The sequence below is a fragment of the Hyla sarda genome, chromosome 4 (assembly GCF_029499605.1).
Source record: "Hyla sarda isolate aHylSar1 chromosome 4, aHylSar1.hap1, whole genome shotgun sequence".
Classification (NCBI taxonomy): domain Eukaryota; kingdom Metazoa; phylum Chordata; class Amphibia; order Anura; family Hylidae; genus Hyla; species Hyla sarda.
In genome coordinates this window covers 63,181,518-63,203,636 of record NC_079192.1, presented here as the reverse complement: position 1 = coordinate 63,203,636, position 22,119 = coordinate 63,181,518, and the positions used below count along the sequence as shown (strand labels likewise).

General features: G+C 42.0%; 1 protein-coding gene across 4 annotated transcripts in view; it reads left to right on the top strand.

Annotated features, from left to right (window-relative positions):
- The window catches only part of LOC130368021 (indoleamine 2,3-dioxygenase 2-like), a 53,389-nt gene that overhangs the window by 17,202 nt on the left and 14,068 nt on the right, over nt 1–22,119 (top strand). For all 4 annotated transcript variants that reach the window (XM_056571196.1, XM_056571197.1, XM_056571195.1 and 1 more), the window contains 5 exons: nt 7,359–7,477; nt 9,104–9,118; nt 12,469–12,568; nt 15,603–15,720; nt 15,874–15,925. In XM_056571196.1, coding sequence (XP_056427171.1) covers nt 7,359–7,477; nt 9,104–9,118; nt 12,469–12,568; nt 15,603–15,720; nt 15,874–15,925 — 404 coding nt within the window. The remainder of the gene's footprint in view (nt 1–7,358; nt 7,478–9,103; nt 9,119–12,468; nt 12,569–15,602; nt 15,721–15,873; nt 15,926–22,119) is intronic.

Below are 22,119 nucleotides of genomic sequence, written 5' to 3'. Positions count from 1 at the left end.
TAGTTTCAGCCGGTTTCCTACTTATTCCATGTAGTATAACAGACTTCAGGGATATCTGACGGCTGCTTACTACAGATGTAGCTTCATCCAGTGCAAAGATTCAGTGTGCTGCCCGGCCCCCATATGTAAATACCCAAGGTACAAGGTACAGTAAATTATTGGCACCTTCATCCATCAGTCCCCCTACTGAACCAACATGCAGACATGCAAAATCCAAGTCAAAAGTTCATGCTTTCAGTGAAGTAATAGAAAAAGTTATGTAAGGTCTGCATAAAAGGAGGTAGGAGAGGTTAATGAAGCTACAAAGGTAAAACTTTAACATCGGATATCCAGGAGTCTGTGTTATCAGTAATAAAACTGTAGCTTATCGCTGATATAGACATTCCTAAGGGTATTGGTCACAGGCAATTCACCTCTATAATAGAAAAGGCTTTATAGATCTAGGCATTGGCCCTCATTTACTATTGCAAACCAGACATGTTTTGACGGGTTGTGCGCCAGATTCTGTCGCATTGCGCCAGAAATTCTGTCTGTGCCAGAATTTGCACCAGAATTGAAAAAACCCGACTAACTCTCCATTTTGCTAAGAAAACCTGAAAAGGGGTGTGGCCACCAGGAAAGGGGGTGTTTTCTCCGAAAGGGGGTGTGTCCCCAACATTTTCACAAAAACCCAACATATTTACTAAGGTTTCCACAGAAAGTGTAGTGGATTTCAGCTGAGGAAAACCCGACAGATCAGAGCAGGTGCAAAAAAAGCAAAGTGTAGGGAAAGTGGAAAATGTAGGAAAACCTTACGTAAATACCGTGGAAAATAAATTGTAGCGAATTAAAACCCACAAAGAAACCTACACAACACAAATAAGGGCCATTGTCTCTACAAGTGAAGCAAAATGGTGCCCAGCTCCCAAACGATTAAAAGTTCAAACTTTAATGGTCCATATTTAAAACGCTTAAAGAAAAACACCCTGTGAGAGTATGAAAACCCCATACTCCGTCGCGTTTTGAACCATAAGGTCCTTAATCATGGCAGTGGAGGTTACTATGCACAGACCTTATATACCCTAGATTCAGATGCACATGTTTTCCGGGAACCTCCCATACACCATCTGGGGAGGTTGGAGTCTGATCTCACTTTCTGGGAGAGACCAACACGGCCAGGTAAGTTAACCCATTAATGTCATAAAACAATTCATTATATATTGATAAACAAAACATGGAATAAATGGCAAACCAATAGCAAAGAACCAGAATCTAACTTATCTTCATTGTTCATAATAATGAACAGTAAAATGTTCAGTAAAAATATGACAGGTCCTTGCGAAAATTCAAACCTTGTGGAGAACGAGAGTCCAGCTTCAATATCCAGAAAGCTTCGGGGGCCAGTCACCTCCCCTTTGCGGACGAGGGACACGTTCTATTCCAGTAACCTGAATATATTGCGGGTTTCCTGCGTGCACTTCCAGAATATGTCTGCTTAATTCTGAGAGCGCATGGGAGCCTGCATTTTCCCCCAGTTGTACATGAAAATCTTCATAACATTTTTTTTTTTCAATTTTCTGGAGGTGCATCCAATATATTGCACGTTACACATTGTACACACTGCTGAATAAACCACATGTGTGGTCTATGAATACATGTGTGGTCTATGAATTAATGAAGGATTTTATATTATAAATCTTGCCATTTGCAGGCGAGCAAAATTGTTTGGTGTGTACCATGAACTTGCAAAGGTTACATCTCGGGCGTGAGCACCTATAGTTACCCAATGGTCTCAATCAACGTTCATTACTGCTGTCACTCCTAAAGTCACTGTTAGATAGCCTCCCTTGTAGGGATTTACCTTTTTTGGCCACAAATCTGACACCATTACTCAGAATGTTGAATTATTCATATCATACAATATAGGTAAATGTTTTTGTATAAGATTTTTAATCTCCGAAAATTGCATACTGTAGGGAGTGGAAAACGTTATCGGCTTATTGGAACCCTGAAGTTTATATTTCGGTTACTGCTGTTTCCTCGTGCCCAGATGGTATCACCCCCAAGGTAGAGGTTACGTGCTAAGACCCCTATTCCTAAGTCTTCTCCAGATGTCACTACATGCATCTTCATATGCAGCGACATCAGAGGAGGCTCGTTTAGCTCTGATGAATTCTCCCACTGGGAGATTGCGAGTGACATGTTTGGGGTGACAGCTGTTGGTGGGAAGAATGCTATTACCAGATGTTGGCTTTCCATATAGCTTTGTGTGGACGCTATTTAACTTCTTATCTCCATATAATGTTGCATCTAGAAAATGAATGCATTCATCACCCCACTCCAGGGTAAACTTGAGGTTCATCACATTATCATTAATGTGAGTCAGAAAATCTGTGGCTTTCTGTTGGCCTCCAGACTAGGAGGAGGTAATCCATATATCTGCCATACCATCCTATATATGATGAGAATGGATTGCTGGCAGAATACAGATGACACTCCTCCCAGTAGGCCATAAAAAAATTAGCCAATGTAGGTGAGAACTTCGCGCCCATGGGACATCCTGAGACCTGAACATAAAAATCACTGTCAAAGCGAAAATAATTGTGTTTCAGCAAAAAACATAACACCTCCAGAATAAATTGGTATAAAACATCATCCTACCGACTGTATTTCTTGATATGGTATTCCACTGCTATTAGTGCTTCCGCATGCGGGATGCAAGAATATAATGATGCCATATCACAAGATATCTGTGCAAACCATCTCTCCATTTTATGTTACCCATAGGACTTAATAGGGATTTGGTATCCTTTATATAACCTACTGTCCGGACAGCTAAAGGTTGCTCACGCCCGAGATGTAACCTTTGCAAGTTCATGGTACACACCATGTTTAGGTCCCGTGCCACTTGAGAAACCTTGGCGTTGGTGTACGGGCTCAGGTATGTCCTTCATATAAGGATATACTGGCAAATGTCTCAATTTTAACAGTTTGAGGGTTAGTCAAATGTCACTGTATACATCTACCACAGTAGTGCCCCTAAACGTATGTACAAGTTCATGGTACACACCAAACTATTTTGCCCGCCTGAAAATGTTTATATTATAAAATCCTTCATTTATTCATAGACCACACATATATTCATAGACCACACATATATTCATAGACCACACATGTGGTATATTCAGCAGTGTGTACAATGTGTAACGTGCAAAATATTGGATGCACCTCCAGAAAATTGAAAAAAATTATTTTATGAAGATTTTCATGTACAACTGGGGGAAAATGCAGGCTCCCGTGCATTCTCAGGATTAAGCAGACATATTCTGGAAGTGCACGCAGGAAACCCGCAATATATTCAGGTTACTGGAATAGAATGTGTCCCTTGTCCACAAAGGGGAGGTGACTGGCCCCATGCAGTTTTCAAGAGGGAAGCTTTCTAGATATACAGGCTGAAGGTTTGAATTTTCGCAATGACCTGTCATATTTTTACTGAACATTTTACTGGATTAATGTTATTAACAATGATGATAAGTTAGATTCTGGTTCTTTGCTATTGGTTTGCCGTTTATTCCATGTTTTGTTTATCAATATATAATGAATTGTTTTTTTACATTAATGGGTTAACTTACCTGGCCGTGTTGGTCCCTCCCAGGAAGTGAGGTCAGACTCCAACTTCCAGATGGTGTATGGGAGGTTCCCGGAAAACATGTGCATCTGAATCTAGGGTATATAAGGTCTGCCATGATTAAGGACCTTATGGTCAAAAACGCGTCTGCGTATGGGGTTTTCATACTCTCACTGGGTGTTTTTCTTTGAGCGTTTTTAATTTGGACCATTAAAGTTTGAACTTTTAATCGTTTGGGAGCTGGACACCATTTTGCTTCACTTGTGTTCATCTGATACCGAGGAAACGGCTCTGCCTCATCCCTGCTTCCAACCATACTGATGGGTGCTCGAAGATTGGACTATTTTTCTTTGATTGTCCCTACAACTAGGTCTAGCTGGAATCTTCAATGGATTTTAGTACAAGATGATAATTCTATGACTTCACTTGTAACATATCTATATTACATTATAATATTAAAGTCGTTATTATTGTTACTTTGATAATAGATATTGTTAGGCTGCTTTCACACTATAAAATTCATCCGCTTTAACCCCTTAAGGACCCTTGACGTACGCGTACGTCTTGACAACCTGGTACTTAAGGACCCATGACGTACGCGTATGTCATGGAGAATTCCGGCCCCTGCCGCGCGCCGGGTGGGGATCGGACTGGGATGCCTGCTGAAATAGTTCAGCAGGCATCCCGTGCAAACGCCCTGGGGGTCATCAGTCGCGATGTCGGCGATCGCGGCAAATTGCAAGTGAATTCACACTTGCGATTTGCGCGATTCCGGGTCATTACGGGTCTATAGTGACCCGGAATATAAGGGGGATCGCGGTTGTCTAAGACACCCAGGAACCCCCTGAAGGGATAGGAGTGAGGTGGCAGAGGTGCCACCCCTCCTATCCCTGCTATTGGTGGTCTTTACCCCTTATGAAAAGGAAAAGTTGGGGTCTACACCAGCTTGTTAGTGTAAAAAAATAAAAAAATTTACACTAACATGCTGGTGTTGCCCCATACTTTTTACTTTCACAAGCGTTAAAAGGAAAAAAAAAGACCCCCAAAATTTGTAACACAATTTCTCCTGAGTACAGAAATACCCCATATGTGGGCGTAAAATGCTCTGTGGGCGCACAACAAGGCTCAGGAGTGAGAGCGCACCATGTACATTTGAGGCCTAAGTTGGTGATTTGCACAGGGGTGGACGATTTTACAGCAGTTCTGACATAAACGCAAAAAAATAAATACCCACATGTGACCCCATTTTGGAAACGACACCCTCACGTAATGTAATAAGGGGTACAGTGAGCATTTACGCCCCACAGGTAATTTTTCATTTGCACAGTCCACTGTTCCAAAGATCTGTCAAACGCCAGTGAGGTGTAAATTCTCACTGCACCCCTTATTAAATTCTGTGAGGGGTGTAGTTTCCAAAATAGGGTCACATGTGGGGGGGGGGGGTCCACTGTTCTGGCACCACGGGGGGCTTTGTAAATGCACATGGTCCCTGACTTCCATTCCAAATAATTTTTTTCCCAAAAGCTCAATGGCGCTCCTTCTCTTCTGAGCATTGTAGTGCGCCAGCAGAGCACTTGACGTCCACACATGGGATATTTCCATACTCAGAAGAGATTGGGTTTCAAATTTTGGGGGGCATTTTGTCCTATTACCCCTTGTAAAAATTTTAAATTTGAGGGATACTAGCATTTTAGTGAAAAAAAATAATAATTTACACATCCAACTTTCACAAAAAGTCGGCACCTGTGGGGTGTTAAGGCTCACTGGACCCCTTGTTACGTGCCTTGAGGGGTGTAGTTTCCAAAATAGTATGCCATGTGTTTTTTTTTCGCTGTTCTGGCACCATAGGGGCTTCCGAAATGTGACATGCCCCCCAAAAACCATTTCAGAAAAACTCACTCTCCAAAATCCCACTGTCGCTCCTTCCCTTTTGAGCCCTCTACTGCGCCCGCCGAACACTTGACATACACATATGAGGTATTTTCTTACTCGAGAGAAATTGGGTTACACATTTTAGGAAGATTTCTCTCCTTTTACCCCTTGTAAAAATTCAATAACTGGGTCTACAAGAACATGCCAGTGTAAAAAATGAAGATTTTGAATTTTCTCCTTCAATTTGCTGCTATTCCTGTGAAACACCTAAATGGTTAACAAACCTTTTGAATGTAATTTTGAATACTTTGAGGGGTGCAGTTTTTATAATGGGGTCATTTGTGGGGTATTTCTAATATGAAGGCCCTTCAAATCCACTTCAAAACAGAACTAGTCCCTGAAAAATTTCGATTTTGAAAATTTTGTGAAAAATTTGAAAATTGCTGCTATACTTTGAAGCCCTCTGAAGTCTTCCAAAAGTAAAAACATGTCAACTTTATGATGCAAACATAAAGAAGACATATTGTATATGGGAATCAATATATAATTTATTTGGAATATAAATTTTCCTTATAAGCAGGGAGCTTCAAAGTAAAAAAAAAAAAAAAAGCAACATTTTCAATTTATTCATCAAATTTGGGAATTTTTCACCAAGAAATGATGCAAGTATCGACAAAATTTTACCACTAGCATAAAGTAGAATATGTCACGAAAAAACAATCTCGGAATCAGAATGAAAGGTAAAAGCATTCCAGAGTTATTAATGCTTGAAGCGACAGTGGTCAGATGTGCAAAAAATGGCCGGGTCCTACAGTGAAAATTGGCTGGGTCCTTAAGGGGTTAAAGATCCGTTTGATGTTCCGTTATGAAAACCCTGAAAATCGGCCATTAAACGTCCCTTAGAAAATGCCATTATAGTCCTATGGGATTTTTACATTATCCGTTTTAATCCATTATAGTCCGTTATTAATAACGGACGTTATTATGTGACGGAAGATAATGCATGCACTATTTCTTCCGTTCATCCTCCCGTCACAAAATAACGTCTGTTATTAATAACGGATTAAAATGGATAATGTAAAAATCCCATAGACTATAATGGCATTTTCTAACGGACGTTTAATGACCGATTTTCAGGGTTTTCATAACGGAACATCAAACGGATCTCTAAAACGGATGAATTTTATGGTGTGAACGCAGCCTTAGAGTGCGGCTGCCTTAGGAAACCAGATTCTGAGTCCTAGTCAAATCCCTGACATGAATATGTAATTTTGCAACAGCTGGAGCAGCACAGGTTGGGGAATACTGATCTAAAACAGACCATCTACACCAAGGAAGTGCAAAAAAAATATATCCTGGAATATAAAGGTGTAGCAGGGCTGATAACTGTGTTTGGTATCTTGACCTGCAGTTTTATGTGGAATTGGAATATTACCATTAGTGACTAACACTGCTCTGCTACATGAACAACATGGGGTAACAAGGGGAACAGATGAAACATTGATGGGACTTTACACAATATAGCAAAATGTGAATGTTTCTTAGGCCGTGGCTACATGGCGATTTCTGGCTGCACAACCTAAAATTACTGTGTCGCATGACATTGTGACGCATGTAAGTGATTGGGGTCATATTGCGACCCACAAGTGACTTTGACCCCGCATTTGCAAGAAATTGGATGCATTTCTTGTGACTGCAGGGTTGTGGTCACAGCTACTTGTGTGTCACAAAGCGACCCCAAGCACCTGCATGATTCGCAATGCTGTATGATCACGGCATGGTGATTTTTGGTTGCGCGGCCAGAAATTGCTGTGTAACCCCAGCCTAAAATTTGCAATGTACTGACAACCCCCCCCCCCCCCCCCTCCATATGATTTAGGTGCTGCCTCGTAACCTGGCTGTGCCATATCACAAAGTGTCCCAGATCCTCGGGATGCCGCTGATCATGATCCATGCAGACTTTGTTCTGGCTAACTGGAAACGCAAGGATCCCACGGGGTAAGTGGTGTTCTTATCTCAGTGTCTGTATGGACATGGCAGGAGTTAAAGGGGTACCCCGCTAGAAAACATTTTTTTATTTTTTATCAACTGGTGCCAGAAAGTTAAACAGATTTGTAGATTACTTCTTTTTAAAAATCTTAATCCTTCCAGTACTTATCAGCTGCTATATGCTCAAGATGAAGTTACTTTCTTTTTGAATTTCCTTTCTGTCTGACCTTAGTGCTCTCTGCTGACACCTCTATCCATGTCAGGAACTGTCCGGAGCAGGAGACATTTGCTATGGGGATTTGCTCCTACTTTAGGCAGTTCCTGACATGGACAGAGGTGTCAGCAGAGAGCACTGTGGCCAGACAGAAAATAAATTCAAAAAGAAAAGAACTTCCTGTGGAGCATACAGCAGCTGATAAGTACTGGAAGGATTAAGATTTTTAAATAGAAGTAAATTACAAATCTGTTTAACTTTCTGGCATCAGTTGATTAAAATTTTTTTTTTCCAGTGGAGTACCCCTTTAAGGACCAAGGTCCAGCACAGGAGTGTAACTAGAAATTATAGGACCCCATAGCAAGATAAGAGATTTATCAAAACCTGTCCAAAGGAAAAGTGGCTGAGTTGCCCAGAGCAACCAATCAGATCGCTTCTTTCATTTTTGAAAAGGCCTCAGAAAAATGAAAGAAGCGATCTGATTGGTTGCTATGGGTAACTCAGCAACTTTACCTCTGGAAAGATTTTGATGAATCTCCCCCTATATCCCTCTGACCCTATCTCTTGAGGTGCCATCTCTTTAAAGGGTTACTCTGCTCCCCAGCATCCGGAACTCAACGTTCCAAACACTGGGTGCGGGCTTCCGTGTTCACACCCTCCCCCTCGGACGGCCGGGACGTGACATCACGAGGGGGCGGGCGTAAACACGGAAGCCTGCACCCAGTGTTCGGAACATTGAGTTCCAGACGATGGGGAGCGGAGTAACCCTTTAACGGGGTGGCTCCAACCACAGTGATGGTCCCTGACTTAGATAAAGTGAGGGATAAAACAACAAACCAAAGTTTGGGGGATATGACCAACAGTAGGCTATGACACAGTAATATTATGTAAGGATACTGGGGGAGTTGCTGAGTTGCCCATAGCAACCAATCGGATCGCTTCTTTCATTTTTCAGAGGACTTTTCAAAAATGAAAGAAGGGATCTGATTGGTTGCTATGGGGCAGCTCGGCAACTTTTCCTCTAGACAGGTTTTGATAAATCTCCCCCACTATGATCCAAGTAACCAAAGAATACACTACTGTCCACAAATACCACACAAAATAATAAAATAGCATAATGCAAACAAAAGGTTGATGTGGCAAAAAATTCTATTGGGCTTTCAGTTGACCCCATAGCAGCTGCTACAGCTATATGCTCATGGTCCGACATTCATGGAGGGGGTTAAAGACAATAAAAATTTCTGCTGAAATGTTGGTCTTTGTTCCACAAATAGAGCACGTATATTCTATTGTTAAGTCGCGCACAATACATTTTGGGCAGATGGAAACCGCTCATTGGGTTGGGATAGCCTTTGGCAGCCTTCTTCACATACTAATTGTTTGTTTCCTTCCTTTCTCTGCTCCCGGGGATTCTTGCTCAGGCCTCTGACAATAGAGTAAGTGAAACTCCATTACTTTCCGAATTCTCTTTGATGTTAATGAGGGGGCGCTGGGTTTCATACTCGGGTAATGTGTTTTCTTAGCAAGACAAAACTGCCAATAAAAACTAATAGTTATAAGATATGTGGATGGAATGCTTAGAACTAGTGCATTGTGGGAGGAGGGATGTCCTGCAGGACAATACAGTTTTATGGGTTCAATAGTTTGGAATCAAAAAACACATGGGGGGGAGATTTATCAAAACCTGTCCAGAGGAAAAGTTGCTGAGTTGCCCATAGCAACCAATCAGATCACTTTTCTTTTTTCAGAGGCCTTTTCAAAAATGAAAGTAGTGATCTGATTGGTTGCTATGGGCAACTGGGCAACTTTTCCTCTGGACCGGTTTTGATAAATTTCCCTCATTGTGTTCTTGTACCCCATAATATGCTCTGGATAATGTGCAGATCTTGGGCAGTGCAGCTGCAGGGGGTATTATTTATATGTCCCTCATCCATTATATAAGAGGTCACCATACATTTTACCCATAGACACCACATGTAATTCAGTCAGTGCACTGGAACAACAGGGTGATGATCTCCGTACCAGAGATATTTATGCCGTGCAGGTGATAAAGGGGTATGATCGAAAAATTACATAAGTGTCATCCAGTTCACTGACATGAGCAGTAATAGGATAATGCTCTGCAGATGCCTGCAGATCATTGACAGTATCAGTCTGGTGCCCCTGCAGGTATCTGCCATGATTGTTGGTGTAGGATGAAGATTGCTGAATACACTGTATTAGTTATCATGTATTGATCATAATATAGCCTGTATTATACTCTAGAGCTGCTTTCACAATTCTTTAGGCTTCAGGACTGAAGTATCTCAGCTCTCTTACTGGCTCAGTGTCTGTGCACAGCTTAAAGGGGTATCCCGTCTTTATACATCTTATCCCCTATCCAAAGGATAGGGGATAAGATGTATGATCGCAGAGGTCCCACCGCTGGGGACCCCCGTGATCTCGGTGCAGCCCCCTCCCATAGACATGAATGGAGGGGGCGTGGCATGACATCGCTAGGCAGCACGGGCATGACTTCACTGACGTCACGTCCCCGTCTCGGAGGCAGCACCTGGCACAGAATGCTGGGGGCTGCACAGTGATCGCGGGGGTCCCCAGCGGCGGGACCCCTGAGATGTATAAAGCCAGAATACCCCTTTATGGTCTATTCACGCGTACAGTATTCTGCGCAGATTTGATACACAGGATTTTCTGCTGCAGATTTCAATGTAAAGAATACTGTACGTGTGAATAGACCCTCAAAGGGGTATTCCAGGGAAATGTATCCCGTATCCACAGGATATGCGTTTATTTCCCTGGAATACCCTTTAACCTGGCTTATTTTGCTCCACAGGACAGAAAGGCCCATCACATTTTTGTAAATAAGTTATTTTATCTTTTCATATGACAACATTTAAGAAATGACGCTCTGCTACAATGTAAAGTAGTGAGTGCACAGCCTGTATAACAGTGTATAATGTTGTGTCCCCTCAGAATAACTCAACACACATCCATAACAACACACGTCTAAACCTTGGCAACAAAAGTGAGTACACCCCTAAGTGGGAATGTCCAAATTGAGCCCAAGGTGTCAATATTTTTAATGCCCACCATTACTTTCCAGCACTGCTTTAAGCCTCCTGGACATGGAGTTCACCAGAGCTTCACAGGTTATCACTGGAGTTCTCTTCCACTCCTCTATACACAGAGCTGGTGGATGTTAGAGACCTTGCGCTCCCCCACCTTCCGTTTGAGGATGCCCCACAGATGCTCAAGAGGGTTTAGGTCTGGAGACATGCATGGTCAGTCCATCACCTTTACCCTCAGCTTCTTTAGCAAGGCAGTGGTTATCTTGGAGGTGTTTGGGGTTGTTATCATGGAATCTTGGAATTCTGCCCTGCGGCCCAGTCTTCTAGGGGAGGGGATCATGCTCGGCTTCAGTATGTCACAGTACATGTTGTCATTCATGGTTCCTTCAATGAACTGTATCTCCCCAGTGCCAGCAGTCCTCATGCAGCCCCAGACCATGACACTCCCACCACCATGCTTGACTGTAGGCAAGACACACTTGTCTTTGTACCCCTTACCTGGTTGCCACCACACACGCTTGACACCATCTGAACCAAATAAGTTTATCTTGGTCTTATCGGACCACAGGACATGGTTGCTTGTCTTCAGCAAACTGTTTGCAGGCTTTTTTGTGCATCATAAGGCTCCGTGTTGAACTTTCAGTATGTTTACCCGATCAAATTTTTTTTGCGGGTTTTCCACTGCGTATTTGAAAGGGGGCGGGCTCTTTGCGGCTGTCTGCAGCAGATTTTCCGCTGTGGAATTTAAGCTGCAGAAAATCCGCCACAGTCCCTACTGACTTCAATGGGGCTTGCTGTGGTTTTTCCGCAGCGTAAATTCCACCGCGGAAAATCTGCTGCGGACAGCCGAGAAGAGCCCGCCCACTTTCAAATATGAAGCGGATAACCCGCAAAAAAATCTGCCCCTGTGAACGTACCCTTAGAGAGTGTGCGAGTGATAACACCAAAGGTAATACATCTGCTTCCCATTCACACCTAAAACCTGAGAACACTAACGAGTCGCATGACACCAATTTGGACATTTCCACTTAGGGGTGTACTCACTCTTGTTCCTAGGATTAATGGCTGTGTGTTGAGTTATTTTGAGGGGACACAACATTAAACACTGTTATACTGGCTGTGCACTCACTACTTTACGCTGTAGCAGAGGGTCGTTTTACAAAAATTTAAGGAGTGGACTCTTGGATACTGTATTTATGACACCAGTCTGATACATTCTACCAATCCAGTGATTTTTAGGATATAATTCGGCTATATCTGACCATATCAGTGGGGTGTACAGGTCCCCTAGAGCAATGGTCTCCAAACTATTGACCTGTAGCTATTGAAAAACTATCACTCCTAACATACTGGGGGTTGTAGTTTTGCAACACCTGGAGGGCCACATTTTAGAGACCAATGCTCTAGACCAGTGTTTCCCAACCAGGGTGCCGCCAGCTGTTGCAAAACTACATCTCCCAGCACCCCTAGCAACGCCACTGGGTTAGATCCCACTATAACAGTGGTCTCCAACCTGCGGACCTCCAGATGTTGCAAAACTACAACTCCCAGCATGCCCGGACAGCCGTTGGCTGTCCGGGCATGCTGGGAGTTGTAGTTTTGCAACAGCTGGAGGCACCCCGTTTGGGGAAACCCTGCTCTAGACTATGCTTGCCCCCATGGACTATTGCTATAAATCGCTCTAGACACTCCGCTGACCCGATCTCTCCTGTCCATAGGAACCTGTCCACCATTGTGTCTATCCCAGGTGGTGACAATCTGCAGGGCTTTGTATTAGTCACGCTGCTTGTGGAGGTGGCAGCCATTCCTGCAGTTAATGTAAGTACAAATTTCCTATCCTCAGACTGGATCATTGGGTTCTGCAATCCGTCTAGTAAACAGATCTTGGGGAAAATCTTGAGATGACGTTTATGAAGTGTGTAGGCTGCTTGGATACCATTTATCAGTGTTGTGTGTGTGTTATTCTCGGTGTACGGGGAGATAATCTGCCTCGGTCATCTGTTATATACTTACAAAGGACACCGTGCCAAACAGTGCGACATTAGAAAACCACAGTTTGTGATACACATGACTGTGTATGGTGTCAGCACTATGTGTCACTGTGTTACTAATGCTTAGAGGACTTCTCATGCTACTACGGTAGTTGTTATGTGCCCCGCTTCCGTCAGTACTATATACTGATCAACCCAAGATAGTGTCGGGTAGGTAATATTTGTACTGATATTATGTCTGTTGTTAACAGAACAACGCAGTGTACACTAACCTTTCCAGCTGCTTTTATGAATGTACAAGAAAACATATAAGAAGGGCACATTCTATGCCCAAGAGAGTTATCTACTTTAACCCTGTGCGCCCAAAAAGATTTTCTTCCTTGAAATCGTGGAGTTTGCCACATTTATCGTGGATGGGGTTTTGGTAAAAGACGTAGAAAACGATGTCTGGTATCAAGCAGCGAGTAAAAGTCCACTGATAATAAAATACAGGCAGAGCGTAGTAGCCTACGCGTTTCGGACGAGCATGTCCTTAATCATGGCATAAAAAAGCAATAACAACACCTTCCTTCTTAGGGGGGCGTTCACACTGCGGAATCTCAGGTGGCTGAATTCAGCGAGCGGAGGTTCCATCTGGTGGCCGCCGCCGAAAAATACTTCGGCGCTAGGGCCACGGTGCACTGAGCCGTCACCATTGACGGCTATGCAGTGCTCGCGGAATCCGCGCAAAGAATGAACATGTTCTTTCTTTGCGCGGAATAGTTTCAGCGGCGGAATTGTCCGCCTCTTAAATTCCGCAGTGTGAACGGGTCTTGCGGAGACCCGTTCACACTAATGTTAAAGGGGTACTCCGGTGAAAACCTTTTTTCTTTTAAATCAACTGGTAGCAGAAAGTTAGACATATTTGTAAATTACTTCTATTAAAAAATGTTAATCCTTCCTGTACTTATTAGCTGCTGAATACTACAGAGGAAATTCTTTTCTTTTTGGCGTGCTCTCTGATGACATCACGAGCACAGTTCTCTCTGCTGACGTTATTATAATAATAATAACACTTTATTTATTGTTGTCCTTAGTGGGATTTGAACCCAAGTCCCCAGCACTGCCAAGCAGCAGTGCTAACCACTGAGCCACCGTGCTGCCCTTAGCAAACATCTGCTATGCATGGTTGCTAAAATGGACAGAGATGTCAGCAGAGAGCACTGTGCTCGTGATGTCATCAGTGTTCCAAAAAGAAAGGAATTTCCTCTATAGGATTCAGCAGCCAATAAGTACTGGAAGGATTAAGATTTTTTAATAGAAGTAATTTACAAATATGTTTAACTTTCTGCCACCAGTTGATTTAAAAGAAAAAAGGTTTTCACCGGAGTACCCCTTTAAGTTCACACCGCGGAATTCCGTAGTGTGAACGTACCCTTATATATCTGCAGACACAGAAGCAGTGAAGGATTGCTGGGGTGACACCATTGTAGGATTTCTTCCTGCTTGGTGGTGTCACCTGGTATGGTCTGTACCCCTAGCAACGCCACTGGGTTAGATCCCACTATAACAGTGGTCTCCAACCTGTGGACCTCCAGATGTTGCAAAACTACAACTCCCAGCATGCCCAGACAGCCAACGGCTGTCCGGGCATGCTGGGAGTTGTAGTTTTGCAACATCTGGAGGTCCGCAGGTTGGAGACCACTGCACTATAAGATCTAGGGCTTGGCTTCCAGCTGCCTGTAAATCAAACAGGGATAGGGGTGGGAGTGATAGTGAGGAGGCGTTCCAGCTCTCACTTCACGGGCTTGGAAACGCCTCTCTGACTCTTTGCACAGACATATGAAAGGTGACATGTTTCTCCTTGCCCTAACAGCTATCTAACAGTGTAAGCATTTTAGAATCTGAATTGCAGCAGATAGATTTCCTTTAAAGTGTCCCTGTCAGACCCCATCCGATCGGATGTGGCTGAAGCATGAGGAGACCATATAGTGCTAGATGACAGAGACACTTTAATAATCTCATTGTGGTGCATATACACCTTTTAATAGCTGTTTCTCAGTTTATGCATTTTTCTTCATGCCACAAATACCCCAAAAATTGGTTACATTTTGCAATTTTATTTTATTTATTTCTTTCTTGCTGCATAAAGTTAACCCTCTGTTGCTTATACCTTGGACTGCATCTAAGACAGCCCAGTCTTTGTTTTTTTTACAGTCGTTTTTTTTTTATTTCTTTTTTTATTGCAGTAAGATAAGTAAAAAGTAAGATTACTTCCGATTGATATAAGTGATTGCTATGGTGAAAGAGATCATATTATATAAAATAATATCTAATGTGCAAGTTGCCTCAACAGGATTTTTCCCACCAGGGATGTATATGTGTTTAAAGGGGTATTCCGCTGGAAAACATTTTTTTTTTTTTTTTCTTAAATCAAATGGTGCCAGAAAGTTAAACAGATTTGTAAATTACTTCTATTTAAAAATGTCAGTCCTTTCAGTACCTAAAAGCTGCTCTATGTTCCACAGGAAGTTCTTTTCTGTCTGACCACAGTGCTCTCTGCTGACACCTCTGTCCATTTTAGGAACTGTCCAGAGTAGGAGAAAATCCCCATAGCAAACCTCTCCTGCTCTGGACAGTTCATGATATGGACAGAGGTGGCAGCAGAGATCACTGTGGTTAGACAGAAAATAAATTCTTCTGTAGTATACAGCAGCTGATAAGTACTCAAAGGATTAAGATTTTTAAATAGAAGTAATTTACAAATCTGTTTAACTTTCTGGCATCAGTTGATTTATAATTTTTTTTTTCCAGTGGAGTACCCCTTTAAACAGGGGCCACTTCCTGATGGTGCAATGATCTGTATTTTACCTTCCATGCAGGCTATCATTAGGGCAGTGAAAGCCATACAAGAAGATGACAGACAGACCCTTCTAACAACCCTACAAGACTTGGAGCAATCCATAACCAAGATGAGCGCGGCTCTGCAACTCATGCATGGTCAGTGAGTATGTGTATTTATATTACTACTCCTCCCGCTTAATTCGTATATCATATTCCCTCAGTTCCTCTGTGTATACCAGTAATACCTGTCCATTACCATTCTCTGTCCTGCTGTATTTGCACTTAAATTTGCAATCTGTTTTTCCTTAGAATACGTGGATTCTGATGTGTATTATAATACAATCCGCACATTCCTTTCTGGGTAAGTCTAATATGTGTTATAGATTAAATAATGTTAAAGGGGTACTCCGCTGCTCAGCTTTTGAAACAAACTGTTCCGAATGCTGGAGCCGGGAGCTCCTGACGTCATACCCCCGCCCCCTCATGACGTCACGCCCTGCCCCCTCAATGCAAGTCTATGGGAGGGGGCGTGATGGCCGTCACGCCCCCTCCCATAGACTTGCATTGAGGGAGCAGGGTGGGGCTTGACATCATGAGAGGGCTTTGGCGTCACGAGCTCCCGGCTCCAGCGTTTGGAACAGTTTGTTCCAAACGCTGAGCAGCGGAGTACCCCTTTAATTCTGAAAAATGCATAATGTATTGGGAAACACCTTTGGGCAGGGCAAGTCTTCCCGCACTGCCAGCTCTGACATTAACAATACTTACTATGGGCACTTCTACACTAGTTAACTTTGAGCAAATTCTCAAAAAACAAACAAAAAAAAATCTAAAAATTTAAACCTGATGTTGGTCCGAAAAGAAGCGCCACTTACGGAGTTTTATGGGGCTGAGGAGCCAGTCAAACATTAACTATAAAGTGTAGTGTCCAGAGTCATAAAATGCACCCCGCCATATTACCTCTTTAAGGGACCCTGAAAGCGCCAGGTTTACTGACTTAGGCTCCACTGGTGTCTATCAGGCTTGGACTACCGTAAGTGGCAGTACCCATCTTTTGAAGTCCTAATCAGAAATAATATGGGATGTCTACGGCTGCCGCCTTTCTTGCAAAAAAATAAATAAATACCGGCCATGCTAATTTGCATAATTAATTATATGTGTGTGACATCACAGTAAGTGATTTACGAGATACAATACATACGCGGGGTACATTTTCCTAAATCACGCCTAAATCAAGCAATACGGGCCTGTATGAGGGATCATTTTTTGCGCCATGATCTGTAGTTTTTAACTATACCATTGTTTTTTCGATAGGACTTTTTGATCACTTTTTATTATTTTCTAGTATATGAAGTGATTAAAAAAAAAACAGCACTTCTGGACTTTGGTATCTTTTTACGATTACGCCATACGTCAGACAGTTACACACGTGGCGATACTAAATTTGTCTATCTTTATTTTTGTTTACATTATTTCATTTATAAAATGGGAAAAAGGGAGGTGATTTAAAATTATTAAGCAAGGGGTTAATTCACATTTATTAACTGTGCAATTTAAATTCCCCTTTCTCTGATCTTCCCCCTGTGCCATTTTAAACCGCCATGTGCTCTGCACCATCTCCCCTACACACTGCAATGTGCTGTAGTCTGTATATACCTATGCACACCATGCATGTGGCCACGACAGCTTTATCTTAATTTGTCCTCCCTGCAGAACACATAAGGAAGGAGCAGGTAGGCTGCAGGCTGTATATAGTATATACTGTATACACTATATACAGACTGCTGCCTACCTTTCCCCTTCATATGTGTTCTGTAGGCTAAACAATTGAAGCTAAAGCTGAGCTGGCCACATGCATGGTGTGCATAGGTATATACCTCTAAACTTAGTGCACACTGCATGTGGCAACAAAAACTTTTTACCAGATCCCCAGGCAGCCCAGGCAGATCCCCATAAGTGTCGGCGGTTGGGTGACTCTGGCAGGCTGGTGGTGGACTGACAGGCGGAGGAGCACTGAAGGTGAAGGTCAGCCATATTTACTTTCTACTGGGCTCTGCAGCTGCTCTGTTCCTCTTCCGCGGGCAGGATATAGCAGCGACATCAGGGCAATGTCAGCTGACGTGCAGACAGCTCTGCTCTTAAAGTGGCAGATCTGTCTAAAAGTGGCTGCATGCCTAAAATGAAGAGGGTTTGGATGGGTTGCACAGGGCCTAGAGCAGGAGCTCCAGGAGCGCATATGTTAATCTGGCCTTTCTCTGCCCAGAAAAATCTGTATTTCACCGACACAGACGGTATTTTTAACACCCTGACGGTATCTTTGTATTTTTAATACAAATATACCGGCAGGGTGTTAAAAATACCGGCTGTGTCAGTGAAATAACAGGCAGGTGGCAACCCTAGGGATGACCCATCCATTACATAGCTAGGGAAATCCACTCAATGCTTTTTCACTAGAAATATTGTGATATACTTTGTTACATACCAAGCTTTTGGGAGGGGCACTTCCATCCTATTGGTACCATTCAGTAGTTGCATCTCCACGTAATATCCAATTTTAAGTAAGTTATCCTCCTGTGTGTTTAAAATCTCTCATGTCTAGCTAAAGGAAGTATATCGAACCAATGGAGGTTGTTAAAGGGGTATTCCAGGAAAAAACTTTTTTTTTTAATTTATATATATCAACTGGCTCCAGAAAGTTAAACAGATTTGTAAATTACTTCTATTAAAAAATCTTAATCCTTTCAGTACTTATGAGCTTCTGAAGTTAAGGTTGTTCTTTTCTGTCTAAGTGCTCTCTGGTGACACGTGTCTCGGGAACCGCCCAGTTTAGAAGAGGTTTGCTATGGGGATTTGCTTCTAAACTGGGCGTTTCCCGAGACACGTGTCATCAGAGAGCACTTAGACAGAAAAGAACAACCTTAACTTCAGAAGCTCATAAGTACTGAAAGGATTAAGATTTTTTTAATAGAAGTAATTTACAAATCTGTTTAACTTTCTGGAGCCAGTTGACATCTCAAAAAATTTTTTTTCCTGGATAACCCCTTTAAGTCCATGGGCAATTCCCCCTTGTGCTTTTGCTATATAGCATTTTATATAGTAGAAACAAGGTTTTTGACTGATGTTTATGACTAGAAGCTACATTTTATTATTTAGATACATGGAAATAATATGAAAAAATCTATTGACGGGTGTTTTTTTTCCTCTTCTTTTTAACACTCAATAATTCTATTCATTCATTTGTCTCAAATTTTAAATCATTCTCTGTCCCTTATTGAACTCTATCTAGTCTTCTCTTAAGTTCTATAAATGGAAATTCTTAATTTCCTGGTAAAATGTAAGATATTCTCCACTACTGTTACTCATAGAGAAATCATCCATGGGACAACTAGAGAATGTAGGTCAGTGTTTTCCGTGTTCTAATTTGACCTTGGGAATAAATTCTAAAGATCTCTGGGTTTGAGTTACTCATCCCTCACTATCGCTTACAAAAAGAATAAGAACATCCTAAAATAAAATGTGAAAGTAATGCACTGTACTATATACATCTCACTACATTACTCATTGGTAAAACATAGGCCTAGTTGAGGATTGTTATCATGGGCCTAGATGAGGATTACTATAATGGGCCTAGTTGAGGATTGCTATCATGGGCTTAGTTAACGATTGTTATTATGGGCCTAGATGAGGATTACTATCATTGGCTTAGTTAAAAATTATCATGGGCCTAGATGAGGATTGTGCTATCGTGGGCCTAGTTGAGGATTTCTATCATGGGCTTAGTTGAGGATTGCTATCATGGGTCCTAGATGAGGATTACTATCATGAGCCTAGTTGAGGATTGCTATCATGGGCCTAGATGAGGATTACTATCATGATCCTAGTTGAGGATTGCTATCATGGGCCTAGATGAGGACTACTATCATGGGCTTAGTTAAAGATTGCTATTGTGGGCCTAGTTGAGGATATCGATCATGGACCAAGTTACATAGTAACATAGTTTGTAAGGTCGAAAAAAGACCAGAGTTCATCCGATGGACTCGATGTCAGGTATTAGTTGATGTCAGGTATTAGTTGATCGCAGCCTCTAGAACGGGAGAATATGCTGCCGTTTTAGATGCCGTGATCAACTAATACAGGAGATCGCCGATCGGGCTGATGTCCGGTATTAGCTGCAGGTCCTGGTTGCTTATAGCTTCTGAGCACGCTTCACAGTTCGGGAGCCTGCCACGGACATAAATATACGTCCTTGGTCGTTAAGGTGTTAATGTAGATAAATGTAAGGTGATGTACTCAAGCCCTAAAAACAAAATGTACAAGTATGTGCTAAATCCAGGCTTGAGCAATCAAGTGCAGAAAACACTGATCAATGCATTCCTATGGCAATGCATGGAACAGTGCCTGCAATTAATGTATGAAATGTTATAGCCCCTAGAGGGGGCTATAACACTGCATAAAAAAAGTTTAAAAAAAAGTTAATAAATGTGATTTAACCCCATCCCTAATAAAAATCTAAATCACCCGCCTTTTCCCATTTAAAAAAAAAAGTGTGTAAATAGAAATAAATACAAATATATGTGGTATCCCCGTGTGCGTAAATGTCCAAACTATAAAAAAAATATTGTTAGTTAAACTGCACGGTCAATGGCGTACTTGCAAAAAAATTCCAAAATAGTGTATTTTTGGACACTTTTTATACCATAAAAAAATGAATAAAAAGTGATCAAAAAGTCCGATCAAAGCAAAAATGAACCAAAAAAAACGTAAAGATAATGGCGAAAACATTGAGCCCTCATACTGCCCCGTTCGTGGAAAAATAAAAAAGTTATATATTTTAAACATCTTAATTTTCATGCATGTAGTTATGATTTTTTCCAGAAGTACGACAAAATCAAACCTATATAAGTAGGGTATCATTTTAATCGTATGAACCTACAGAATAATGATAAGGTGTCATTTTTACAGAAAAATTTACTATGTAGAAATGGAAGCCCCAAAAGTTACAAAATTGTGTTTTTCTTCAATTTTGTTGCACAATGATTTTTTTCCAGTTTCACCACAGATTTTGGAGTAAAATGACTGATATCATTACAAAATAGAATTGGTGGCACAAATAAAAAGCAATCATATGGATTTTTATGTGCAAAATTGAAAAGGTTATGATTTTTAAAATGTAAAGAGGAAAAAACTAAAGTGCAAAAACTGAAAAACGCTTGGTCCTTAAGGGGTTATACTTCATTTGCCATGTCTGTGCCCAAGCCTCCAGCTTACCCAGATCCCTCTGTAATATTATGTTGTCATCCTCTGTGGTAATCACCCTACCGAGTTTGGTGTCATCTGCAAATATAGAAATTCCACTTTGTAACCCCTATACAAGGTAATTAATAAACATATTGAGAAGTGGACCCAGTACTGACCCCCTGTGGTCCCCACTAGTAACTGTCACCCAACCAGAGTAAGTTTCATTGATGCCCACCCTCTGTTTCCTGTCACTAAGCCAGTTGCTAACTCATTTACATATGTCCTCCCCCAGTCCCAGCATCCTCATTTTATGTACCTTTTATGAGGCACAGTATCAAACACTTTAGAAATGTCCAGATATATAACATCCACACATTCACCTTGATCCAATCTATAACTTACCTCCTCATAGAAGCTGATCAGATTAGCCTGTCAGGACCGATCCCGCATAAACCCATGTTGGTGCTCTGTTAGAAGGCTATTTTCATTAAGATATTCCAGAATTGCATCTCTCAGAATACCCTCAAAAATCTTACCCACTACAGATGTTACACTTACAAGCCTATAGTTCCCGGGATCTGTTTTTGAATATTGGTACCACATTTGCTAAGCACCAGTCCTGTGGAACAATCCCTGTCATAGAATCTTTAAATATAAGGAATAGGGGTCTGTCTAGCATGCTATTTAATTCTTGCAAAACCCTGGGATGGATGCCATCTGGGCCCGGTGATTTGTGTGTTTTTATGTTACTAAGGCTGCACCTCACCTTTTCTTGGTTTAAACAGGTGAGATTTGCCAGAGAATTTACTTTGTTCCCTCCCCTGTTATCTGCCATTGGATTTTCCTTTGTAAATTCAGTAGAGAAGTCATTTAGTAGTTGACTGTAGGGTTTCTATTTTTATGGAATTAAGGCCAAAGTGTTAATTGTATACCCTCCGTCTGCTTTATAATAGGGATTGACCGATTATCGGTTTGGCCAATATTATCAGGCGATATTCACGATTTTCTAAGTTATCTGTATCGGCAATTATCTTGGTGATAATGCAGGTGCTTTAAATCAATGAACTGCAGCAGCTTTTGCGGGTCCATAGACCACCGCCCGCTTCTCTCCCCCTGCCTGTCCTGGGGTCCTGAGTCCAACCGCCACTGCCCGATTGCCTCCCCCTGCCTATCCTCTGGCCAGAGACCACCGCCGCCGCTGCCCCATTGCCTCCCCCATCCCCGGTTTTATAATTACCTGTTCCCGGCGTCTGCGCTACTTCTGGCTCCTGCGGCGTCCGGTGCTGTTGCTGTGCACTGCTCAATGACGAGTGACATCCT